General features: G+C 40.6%; 1 protein-coding gene across 5 annotated transcripts; it reads left to right on the top strand.

Annotated features, from left to right (window-relative positions):
* Positions 1 to 359: 359 nt before the first annotated feature.
* Positions 360 to 6293, top strand: LOC130907244 (uncharacterized). 5 transcript variants are annotated; one of them, XM_057822094.1, is made up of 3 exons: positions 360 to 635; positions 767 to 828; positions 929 to 6293. In XM_057822094.1, exon 3 carries the CDS (start codon positions 1631 to 1633, stop codon positions 5345 to 5347), a length of 3717 nt encoding a protein of 1238 aa, XP_057678077.1. In that variant the 5' UTR covers positions 360 to 635; positions 767 to 828; positions 929 to 1630; the 3' UTR covers positions 5348 to 6293. The 5 variants fall into 5 exon arrangements, 2 of the variants coding, with proteins under 2 accessions (XP_057678077.1, XP_057678075.1); XR_009061430.1 differs by lacking the exon at positions 360 to 635 and having other exon boundaries at positions 697 to 5929; positions 6061 to 6122; positions 6223 to 6293; XM_057822092.1 differs by having other exon boundaries at positions 767 to 6293.
* The last annotated feature ends 4952 nt before the right edge of the window (positions 6294 to 11245 follow it).

Here is an 11245-nt window from a genome sequence, read left to right as displayed (position 1 = left end):
ACGCCTTTTGACAGTGAGCTCTACTCACTTCGGCCGAGAAATTTAATTTTGATGTTAACTCCAAAACCGCTGCGCAGAAGTGAACCAAACTTCACCCAGTAGTGTATTGTATCACAATCTAGTTGTTACATCTGGAAATTTTGTTCTAGGACATTTGGTTTGAGCGTAATCCTCAAACTTAGTTAAAAAAAAAGCCATTTACGCCTTTTGACAGTGAGCTCTACTCACTTCAGCCGAGAAATGTAATTTTGATGTTAACTCCCAAACCGCTCCGCAGAAGTGAACCAAACTTCACCCAATAGTGTAAATGCAGCTAATCTGCATTCCAATGTAATATAATTTAATATAATCTTTAAAGGTTCTAAAGTTAATTTGTTTTGAATTTAATTATTCATATATGTCTGCTTGTTCATTCTGTATCATTATTTCGTGCAATTCCCATAAGCGCCATAGGGTGGCAACGTTGCGCAGGCTTCCCTAGTTTATCTGCACGAAGTAGAAGTAATGAGGAGAAAGGCCAGAGCTTCAGAATGCGGGAGCCACCGCTCGTTGCAGCCGTACGTTGCACAAGACGGCAAAAGGGAAAGTTCTAGAGGCGAGTGAAGAGATAAATGATAAATCCAAAATCGTTCAAGGTAATTTTTATTTAACATATAACAAATATTTTGTTAATATATTGTCATATTAGGTGCTCTATTCATTTGTTTTAAGCACGTTTTTGCCTGCCTTTTGTTTGTCTAATGGCGCCCATTGTACATTTTCTCAGAGTGTCCATTAAAGCTGCAGACCAGGTCATATTGTTTTAGCACCCTTGGTCGGCGAAATAAGGTATTAGATAGTGAATTATAATTGAATATTTTATGGTTTGTTTGTGAATGTATGTTAATTTTGTTTGCTCATAATATTTTTTGTATGTAAAATTGTCTAGTTTTCACGGTGCACCAGGTGCTTATGGTGCGAACAAAAGTGGAGAGAAAAATAAAAGAAACTGGAGCATCAGTCGAGACTACTTCGTCTTTTTGGACCGAGGGGCAGCTACAGTGAAAACTTATCGCATCCACGTCTCAGCTAAGTCAACGAAGACATCTCTTGAAGCCAGTCCAGTGATCAGGTGACATTGTTCAACTGCAGCATCACAAATGAACTCCTGGTCTTATTGCCACACAATATAAAGTAACACTGGAAGAAGATTCAACTTCACCTTCATGTTGAATTTGAGAGACTTTATTGATGGATCGTTTTAAGAATCCCTCTTTCACGTATTGACTCAACACATCTACTTAGCAGTTGTTATATCTCATGTCATATTTGAAGTGACCAATGTAAATATTTAAAATATTTTTCTGTTTAGAAAATGTTATAGCACTTCAAGGGTATAATATTGTGATTGCATTTGATTATTGCTTGAGATAACTTGCCAGATTATTCCATATTTTTGATAATTTCTCGGCATCAAAGGGTTGTAGAAGTGTAATAAGCTTATAATTAAGCGCTCAAAACTTATAGTCATATATTTTGACCTGGTTCGGTTCTTACTAAGAACATTAACGTGTTTAATAACATATTGTTGATTAATTGTCCGGTCAGTTTTAGTGTTGCTCGTAAAAAAACAGCTAGGCATAGCAACAGTATGTCGCTCCACGAGGAAGAGGCAACCCAATCTCTACAAAAGAGCGAATTTGACCCCAGTTTAGAGACTGCAATTGAAAGGGGATTAGAGATGCCCAGTACCAGTATAGTTAGTCAAAACTCAGATGTTTGTCAAGAAAGGCCTGATGGACGCCAACGCACTCTAACTGAGAAAGGTCGAGAATTCCTCCATCAAGAGACCCAAAAACGAGAGAAGGCCTTCATTAAGGCATATGACTCCTGGAAGCAGACAGCAAAACAAAGTAGAGCGACACTAAAATCCTTGTGCTCTCCTGAAGACCTAGGCCATATCGAAAGGGAAATTGAAATAAGACACAGAACAGTATGTCAACAATATGAACCCATCAAGCGTAACCATGCTACGACACCTATGATCGCCAACAAAATGGACGCCTGCAACAATTTAACTGAAGAGATAACCACCCTTGTCAATATGCGAATGCAGCCACGTGAAAGATATAATGAAGAGCTAGAGAAACAACGGGTAAGAATGGTGCTAAATAAAGATGAGTATGGATCTGTTTTTGGTCGTACAGAGACTGAGACTGTAATTTCAGACCAATCTGAAAGCCAGCCAAGTTTCAACTCATCTCATTCTAGTCAGCGTTTAGAGGCAGAAGCAGAGCTTGCTGCTAAAAGGGAACAGGCTAAAGCAATTGAAGACATCCAGGCTCAACAAGCAAAGATCATTCAACTAGAAAGTGAATTGAAGGTGGCAGAGGCAGCAATAAAGGTAGAGGAAGCAGCCAGGTTAGCTGAAGTTGAGAGGAAAAGAGCTGAGAGGCACAAGAAGCTAGAACAGGAACGAACAAAGCTAGCTCGGATACAAGCAGAGAAGGAAGTCCAGATAGCAGCAGCGCGGGTAAAAGCGTATGACAGTTTTGGAAGTGATTACGAAAGAGAATTTGAATTAAATACAGCTCACCAAGAGATGAATCACACGCTAAACCCAAATGCAACGTCCTTCCAACCTCAACAAGCACCCTCTCAAAAAGCTACACCTGTGGAGGCCATCAGCCTAGCTCAGGCCATCGCGAGCTCTCTCAGTATAAACCGCCTACCTGTGCCCGAACCAACAAAATTTACTGGTGATCCTATCAGGTATGTCGACTGGAAGACAACCTTCATGGCACTCATTGACCAAAAACCTATACCTATAGCAGAGAAAATGTTTTACCTAAAAACCTATCTCTCTGGAGAGGCTCTAAAGGCAGTGGAAGGGTTCTTCTACAGGACCTCAGAAGATGGATACCAGGGAGCTTGGAAGGTTCTAGAAGAAAGGTATGGTAACCCATTTATAGTGCAAAAGGCCTTCAGAGACAAACTTTCCAAATGGCCGAAGATCAGCGCTACCGATCCAATATCCCTGAGAGATTTCACAGACTTTCTACAAGGTTGTGCAGCTGCTCTACCTCATGTCAAAGGACTATCAATCCTAAACGACTGTGAGGAGAACCAGAAACTACTCCAAAAATTACCAGAGTGGATTGTGCGAAAATGGAGCAGAGTCGTCGTGGAAGAGCTAGACAAGTCAAACAGTTATCCAGATCTGGCGCACTTCATAGACTTCCTGAACAAAGAGGTCCGGATTGTCTGTAACCCCATCACCGCTCCCTTCTTCATGAATGCAAAGGCTAACGAGACGAGAACACCACAGAGGACCAGAGCCCTTAGTACAACTGCACAGATAAAGGAACCCATAAAACAGACCCAAGAGACATTTAAGCCAAAACCACCATGCGCCGCTTGTAAAAATGAAAGTCATGGTATTGTTTGGTGCCCAACCTTCGCATCAAAGAGCTTAGAAGAAAAAAGGGCTTTCATACAGGAGAACAACCTTTGTTTCGGATGCTTGAGGAAGGGGCACACCAGCAAAAATTGTCAAAGGCGACATATCTGCAGCGTCTGTCATGGGCGACACCCCACATGCCTGCATGAAGAGAGGAAGCAAAGGACAACAAGAGAGATAACGAACGACACACCTCCTGCAGACAAAGCTCTTGGTCAAGAAGCCCACGTGGTGCACTCTCACACCTCAGTACAGTACGTACCTGCCACCTCCAGCATAGTCCCGGTTTTGGTGTCATCATCATTAGAGCCTCAGCAAGAAGTTCTTACCTATGCTATACTCGACCAGCAGAGCGACGCAACCTTTATCCTAGAAGATCTGCTCGACAACTTGAATGTAGAGTCAGCCCAACCAACGACGTTAAAACTTAGCACCATGACAGCCATTGACACTGTCTTACCAAGTAAGTGTGTCAGTGGGCTGCAGGTTCGAGCACTCCTTTCCGGAAAGCCTATCCAAATAAACCAAGCCTTCTCACGGAGCTTTATTCCTGTGGATAAGTCATACATCCCGACAAAAGAGACAGCCCAGCAGTGGTGTCACCTACAGCATTTGACAAACCAGATACCGACACTCCAAGATTGTGAGGTAGGACTGCTAATTGGATCAAACTGCCCAGCAGCACTAGCCCCAATTGAATCTGTCATAGGTGGAGGAGACAAACCGTTTGCACAGCGGACAGAGCTCGGTTGGAGCATTGTAGGACCATCCAATCTGCATCACGAAAAACAAGGAAGGACCAGCTACGTCCACAGAATTGCTGTAAAAGAAATCCCAACCTCACCAGTCATGGATGAATTGAAAGCCCTTGAGCTAGATTTTAGCGAGAGAAACTGCGAGAAATATATGTCGCAAGATGTTAACTTAGGACAGTTCCTCAGCAAGAAAATTAGGCAGAAGGATAGACACTTAGAGATGCTTCTACCTTTCAAAAATTATTCTCCATCATCTCTTTCAAACAACAAGAAGCTTGCCACCATCCCACTTCAATGTCGGAAGAGGAAGCTGAAGTCCGACCCACTCCCAAATGACTTCAGATCACGGTGGGAGAAGTGGAAACTCTGTCTCGAGAAGCTACAAGAAGTTGTAATTCCACAATGCTATCACCCACAGAACTTTAGTGCCATCATTAGAACAGGACTGCATCACTTTGCCGATGCCAGCTGCAAAGGCTGCGGTGACTCAGAAGTTAAGGTAGCTCTAGCATGTAATACTAAGTCCAACGATAGTGTCGACCTCCTCAACCGTCTAAGTCGGATCTCTTTGTTGATGAAACTCTTGAAAGTAGTCACAAGAATCAAGAGACTAGAGTCCAAAGAACCACACAGAGAGCTGGTGACTGTCACAGATACAGAAAGAGCTGCTAAAATCATCCTCAAGCTCGTCCAGCAGCAAGCTTTTCCCAAGGAGCTGAAGATGATCCAGAGAGGAGAATATCTACTAAGCTCGAGAGCTCTTTCCCGTCTCGACCCAATCCTGCAGAGAAATCTACTCTGTGATGGTGGAAGGTTAAAGAAGTCAACACTGAGTCTGGAACGAAAATGCCCCATCATCCTTCCAAAGGACAGCAATGTCATCAAGCTGATTCTTGCCCACTACCATATCAAGACCTGCCATCAAAGACGAGGACAAACCCAGATGGCCCAATGGGCTCTGGGTTATTGTTGGGGCAGACTTGTGGCCAAGCTCATCCAACTCTCTGCGCAAGGCAGAAAACGAAGGGACCGCCTCATGAAGCTCACGACTAGACAGGAATCGTTCAAACCCCGTGGCAATCTCCAAATGGATGATGAAAATCTCACAAGAAACCAATGGCGACTAGGAAGAGTGGTCGAAGCTATTCAATGAAGTGATGGATTAGCTAGAAGAGCTAAGACCCAAACTGGAGAGCACAAATTGAGAATTCGGGATCATTCATCCGAACCTTCGATTATAGAGAGGCGAATTCAAAAGTTAGTGCTTCTCCTCGAGAGCGAATAGAACTGTTACCTCACTCAAACTTATTAGCGTAAAAGTACAAGGTAAAATCAGTTGCAGATTAGAGTTTAAAATCCTGCAAGAAGCATTTAAATTGTTCAAAGCAGGATTTGGTGGGAGTGTAAATGCAGCTAATCTGCATTCCAATGTAATATAATTTAATATAATCTTTAAAGGTTCTAAAGTTAATTTGTTTTGAATTTAATTATTCATATATGTCTGCTTGTTCATTCTGTATCATTATTTCGTGCAATTCCCATAAGCGCCATAGGGTGGCAACGTTGCGCAGGCTTCCCTAGTTTATCTGCACGAAGTAGAAGTAATGAGGAGAAAGGCCAGAGCTTCAGAATGCGGGAGCCACCGCTCGTTGCAGCCGTACGTTGCACAAGACGGCAAAAGGGAAAGTTCTAGAGGCGAGTGAAGAGATAAATGATAAATCCAAAATCGTTCAAGGTAATTTTTATTTAACATATAACAAATATTTTGTTAATATAGTGTCACATTAGGTGCTCTATTCATTTGTTTTAAGCACGTTTTTGCCTGCCTTTTGTTTGTCTAATGGCGCCCATTGTACATTTTCTCAGAGTGTCCATTAAAGCTGCAGACCAGGTCATATTGTTTTAGCACCCTTGGTCGGCGAAATAAGGTATTAGATAGTGAATTATAATTGAATATTTTATGGTTTGTTTGTGAATGTATGTTAATTTTGTTTGCTCATAATATTTTTTGTATGTAAAATTGTCTAGTTTTCACGGTGCACCAGGTGCTTATGGTGCGAACAAAAGTGGAGAGAAAAATAAAAGAAACTGGAGCATCAGTCGAGACTACTTCGTCTTTTTGGACCGAGGGGCAGCTACAAATAGTGTATTGTATCACAATCTAGTAGTTACATTTGGAAATTTGGTTCTAGGACATTTGGTTTGAGCGCAATCCTCAAACTTAGTTCAAAAAAGCCATTTAAGCCTTTTGACAGTGAGATCTATTCACTTCGGCCGAGAAATGTAATTTTGATGTTAACTCACAAACCGCTGCGCAGAAGTGAACCGAACTTCACCCAATAGTGTATTGTATCACAATCTAGTCGTTACATTTGTAAATTTGGTTCTAGGACATTTGGTTTGAGCGCAATCCTCAAACTTAGTTAAAAAAAGCCATTTAAGCCTTTTGACAGTGAGATCTATTCACTTCGGCCGAGAAATGTAATTTTGATGTTAACTCCCAAACCGCTGCGCAGAAGTGAACCAAACTTCACCCAATAGTGTATTGTATAACAATCTAGTAGTTACATTTGGAAATGTTGTTCTAGGACATTTGATTTGAGCGCAATCCTCAAACTTAGCTCAAAAAAGCCATTTAAGCCTTTTGACAGTGAGCTCTACTCACTTCGGCCGAGAAATGTCATTTTGATGTTAACTCCCAAACCGCTGCGCAGAAGTGAATCGAACTTCACTCAATAGTGTATTGTATCACAATCTAGTAGTTACATTTGGAAATTTGGGTCTAGGACATTTGGTTTGAGCGCAATCCTCAAACTTAGTTCAAAAAAGCCATTTAAGCCTTTTGACACTGAGCTCTACTCACTTCGGCCAAGAAATGTAATTTTGATTCAACTCCCAAACCGCTGCAAAGAAGTGAACCAAACTTCACCCAATAGTGTATTGTATAACAATCTAGTAGTTACATTTGGAAATTTGGTTCTAGGACATTTGGTTTGAGTGCAATCCTCAAACTTAGTTCAAAAAAGCCATTTAAGCCTTTTGACAGTGAGATCTATTCACTTCGGCCGAGAAATTTAATTTTGATGTTAACTACAAAACCGCTGCGCACAAGTGAACCAAACTTCACCCAATAGTGTATTGTATCACAATCTAGTTGTTACATCTGGAAATTTGGTTCTAGGACATTTGGTTTGAGCGCAATCCTCAAACTTAGTTCAAAAAAGCCATTTACGCCTTTTGACAGTGAGCTCTACTCACTTCGGCCGAGAAATTTAATTTTGATGTTAACTCCAAAACCGCTGCGCAGAAGTGAACCAAACTTCACCCAGTAGTGTATTGTATCACAATCTAGTTGTTACATCTGGAAATTTTGTTCTAGGACATTTGGTTTGAGCGTAATCCTCAAACTTAGTTAAAAAAAAAGCCATTTACGCCTTTTGACAGTGAGCTCTACTCACTTCAGCCGAGAAATGTAATTTTGATGTTAACTCCCAAACCGCTCCGCAGAAGTGAACCAAACTTCACCCAATAGTGTATTGTATCACAATCTAGTAGTTACATTTGGAAATTTGGTTCTAGGACATTTGGTTTGAGCGCAATCCTCAAACTTAGTTCAAAAAAGCCATTTAAGCCTTTTGACAGTGAGATCTATTCACTTCGGCCGAGAAATGTAATTTTGATGTTAACTCACAAACCGCTGCGCAGAAGTGAACCGAACTTCACCCAATAGTGTATTGTATCACAATCTAGTCGTTACATTTGTAAATTTGGTTCTAGGACATTTGGTTTGAGCGCAATCCTCAAACTTAGTTAAAAAAAGCCATTTAAGCCTTTTGACAGTGAGATCTATTCACTTCGGCCGAGAAATGTAATTTTGATGTTAACTCCCAAACCGCTGCGCAGAAGTGAATCGAACTTCACCCAATAGTGTATTGTATCACAATCTAGTAGTTACATTTGGAAATTTGGGTCTAGGACATTTGGTTTGAGCGCAATCCTCAAACTTAGTTAAAAAAAGCCATTTAAGCCTTTTGACACTGAGCTCTACTCACTTCGGCCAAGAAATGTAATTTTGATGTTCACTCCCAAACCGCTGCACAGAATTGAACCAAACCTCACCCAATAGTGTATTGTATAACAATCTAGTAGTTACATTTGGAAATTTGGTTCTAGGACATTTGGTTTGAGTGCAATCCTCAAACTTAGTTCAAAAAAGCCATTTAAGCCTTTTGACAGTGAGATCTATTCACTTCGGCCGAGAAATGTAATTTTGAAGTTAACTCGCAAACCGCTGCGCAGAAGTGAACCAAACTTCACCCAATAGTGTATTGTACCACAATCTAGTAGTTACATCTGGAAATTTGGTTCTAGGACATTTGGTTTGTGCGCAATCCTCAAACTTAGTTCAAAAAAGCCATTTACGCCTTTTGACAGTGAGCTCTACTCACTTCGGCCGAGAAATTTAATTTTGATGTTAACTCCAAAACCGCTCCGCAGAAGTGAACCAAACTTCACCCAATAGTGTATTGTATCACAATCTAGTAGTTACATTTGGAAATTTGGCTCTAGGACATTTGGCTTGAGCGCAATCCTCAAACTTATTTCAAAAAAGCCATTTAAGCCTTTTGACAGTGAGATCTATTCACTTGGGCCGAGAAATGTAATTTTGATGTTAACTCCCAAACCGCTGCGCAGAAGTGAACCAAACTTCACCCAATAGTGTATTGTATCACAAGCTAGTATTTACATTTGGAAATTTCCCAAACCGCTGCGCAGAAGTGAACCAAACTTCACCCAATAGTGTATTGTATCACAATCTCGTAGTTACATTTGGAAATGTAGTTCTAGGACATTTGGTTTGAGCGCAATCCTCAAACTTATTTCAAAAAAGCCATTTAAGCCTTTTGACAGTGAGATCAATTCACTTGGGCCGAGAAATGTAATTTTGATGTTAACTCCCAAACCGCTGCGCAGAAGTGAACCAAACTTCACCCAATAGTGTATTGTATAACAATCTAGTAGTTACATTTGGAAATGTTGTTCTCGGACATTTGGTTTGAGCGCAATCCTCAAACTTAGTTCAAAAAAGCCATTTAAGCCTTTTGACAGTGAGCTCTACTCACTTCGGCCGAGAAATGTCATTTTGATGTTAACTCCCAAACCGCTGCGCAGAAGTGAACTAAACTTCACCCAATAGTGTATTGTATCACAATCTAGTAGTTACATTTGGAAATTTGGTTCTAGGACATTTGGTTTGAGCGCAATCCTTAAACTTAGTTCAAAAAAGCCATTTACGCCTTTTGACAGATCAATTCACTTCCGCCGAGAAATGTAATTTTGGTGTTAACTCCCAAACCGCTGCGCAGAAGTGAACCAAACTTCACCCAATAGTGTATTGTATCGCAATCTAGTAGTTACATTTGGAAATTTGGTTCTAGGACATTTGGTTTGAGCGTAATCCTCAAACTTAGTTCAAAAAGCCATTTACGCCTTTTGACAGTGAGCTCTACTCACTTCGGCCGAGAAATGTAATTTTGATGTTAACTCCCAAACCGCTGCGCAGAAGTGAACCAAACTTCAACCAATAGTGTATTGTATCACAATCTAGTAGTTACATTTGGAAATTTGGTTCTAGGACATTTGGTTTGAGCGCAATCCTCAACCTTAGTTCAAAAAAGCCATTTAAGCCTTGCACAGTGAGCTCTACTCACTTCGGCCGAGAAATGTCATTTTGATGTTAACTCCCAAACCGCTGCGCAGAAGTGAACCAAACTTCACCCAATAGTGTATTGTATCACAATCTAGTAGTTACATCTGGAAATTTGGTTCTAGGACATTTGGTTGGAGCGCAATCCTCAAACTTAGTTCAAAAAAGCCATTTACGCCTTTTGACAGTGAGCTCTACTCACTTCGGCCGAGAAATTTAATTTTGATGTTAACTCCAAAACCGCTGCGCAGAAGTGAACCAAACTTCACCCATAGTGTATTGTATCACAATCTAGTAGTTACATTTGGATATTTTGTTCTAGGACATTTGGTTTGAGCGCAATCCTCAAACTTAATTAAAAAAGTCATTTAAGCCTTTTCACAGTGAGATCTATTCACTTGGGCCGAGAAATGTAATTTTGATGTTAACTCCCAAACCGCTGCGCAGAAGTTAACTAAACTTCACCCAATAGTGTATTGTATCACAATCTAGTAGTTACATGTAGAAATTTGGTTCTAGGACATTTGATTTGAGCGCAATCCTCAAACTTAGGTCTAAAAAGCCATTTAAGCCTTTTCACAGTGAGATCTACGCGATATGGCCGAGAAATGTAATTTTGATGTTAACTCCCAAACCGCTGCGCAGAAGTCAACCAAACTTCACCCAATAGTGTATTGTATCACAATCTAGTAGTTACATGTGGAAATTTGGTTCTAGGACATTTAATTTGAGTGCAATCCTCAAACTTAAGTCAAAAAAGCCATTTAAGCCTTTTCACAGTGAGATCTACGCGATATGGCCGAGAAATGTAATTTTGATGTTAACTCCCAAACCGCTGCGCAGAAGTCAACCAAACTTCACCCAATAGTGTATTGTATCACAATCTAGTAGTTACATGTGGAAATTTCGTTCTAGGACATTTGGTTTGAGCGCAATCATCAAACATAATTAAAAAAGTCATTTAAGCCTTTTCACAGTGAGATCTATGCGATATTGCCGAGAAATGTAATTTTGATGTTAACTCCCAAACCGCTGCGCAGAAGTAAACCAAACTTCACCCTATAGTGTATTGTATCACAATCTAGTAGTTACATGTGGAAATTTGGTTCTAGGACATTTGATTTGAGCGCAATCCTCAAACTTAGGTCAAAAAAGCCATTTAAGCCTTTTCACAGTGAGATCTACGCGATATGGCCGAGAAATGTAATTTTGATGTTAACTCCCAAACCGCTGCGCAGAAGTCAACCAAACTTCACCCAATAGTGTATTGTATCACAATCTAGTAGTTACATTTGGAAATTTCGTTCTAGGACATTTGGTTTGAGCGCAATCATCAAACTTAAT

Source organism: Corythoichthys intestinalis, chromosome 19, assembly GCF_030265065.1.
Source record: "Corythoichthys intestinalis isolate RoL2023-P3 chromosome 19, ASM3026506v1, whole genome shotgun sequence".
In the NCBI taxonomy this organism is placed as follows: domain Eukaryota; kingdom Metazoa; phylum Chordata; class Actinopteri; order Syngnathiformes; family Syngnathidae; genus Corythoichthys; species Corythoichthys intestinalis.
This window is presented reverse-complemented; position numbering and strand designations above follow the sequence as displayed.

Bases quoted from the DNA above. Each gene is read 5' to 3' on its own strand.
- LOC130907244 (XM_057822094.1), top strand. From the start codon at position 1,631: ATGTCGCTCCACGAGGAAGAGGCAACCCAATCTCTACAAAAGAGCGAA.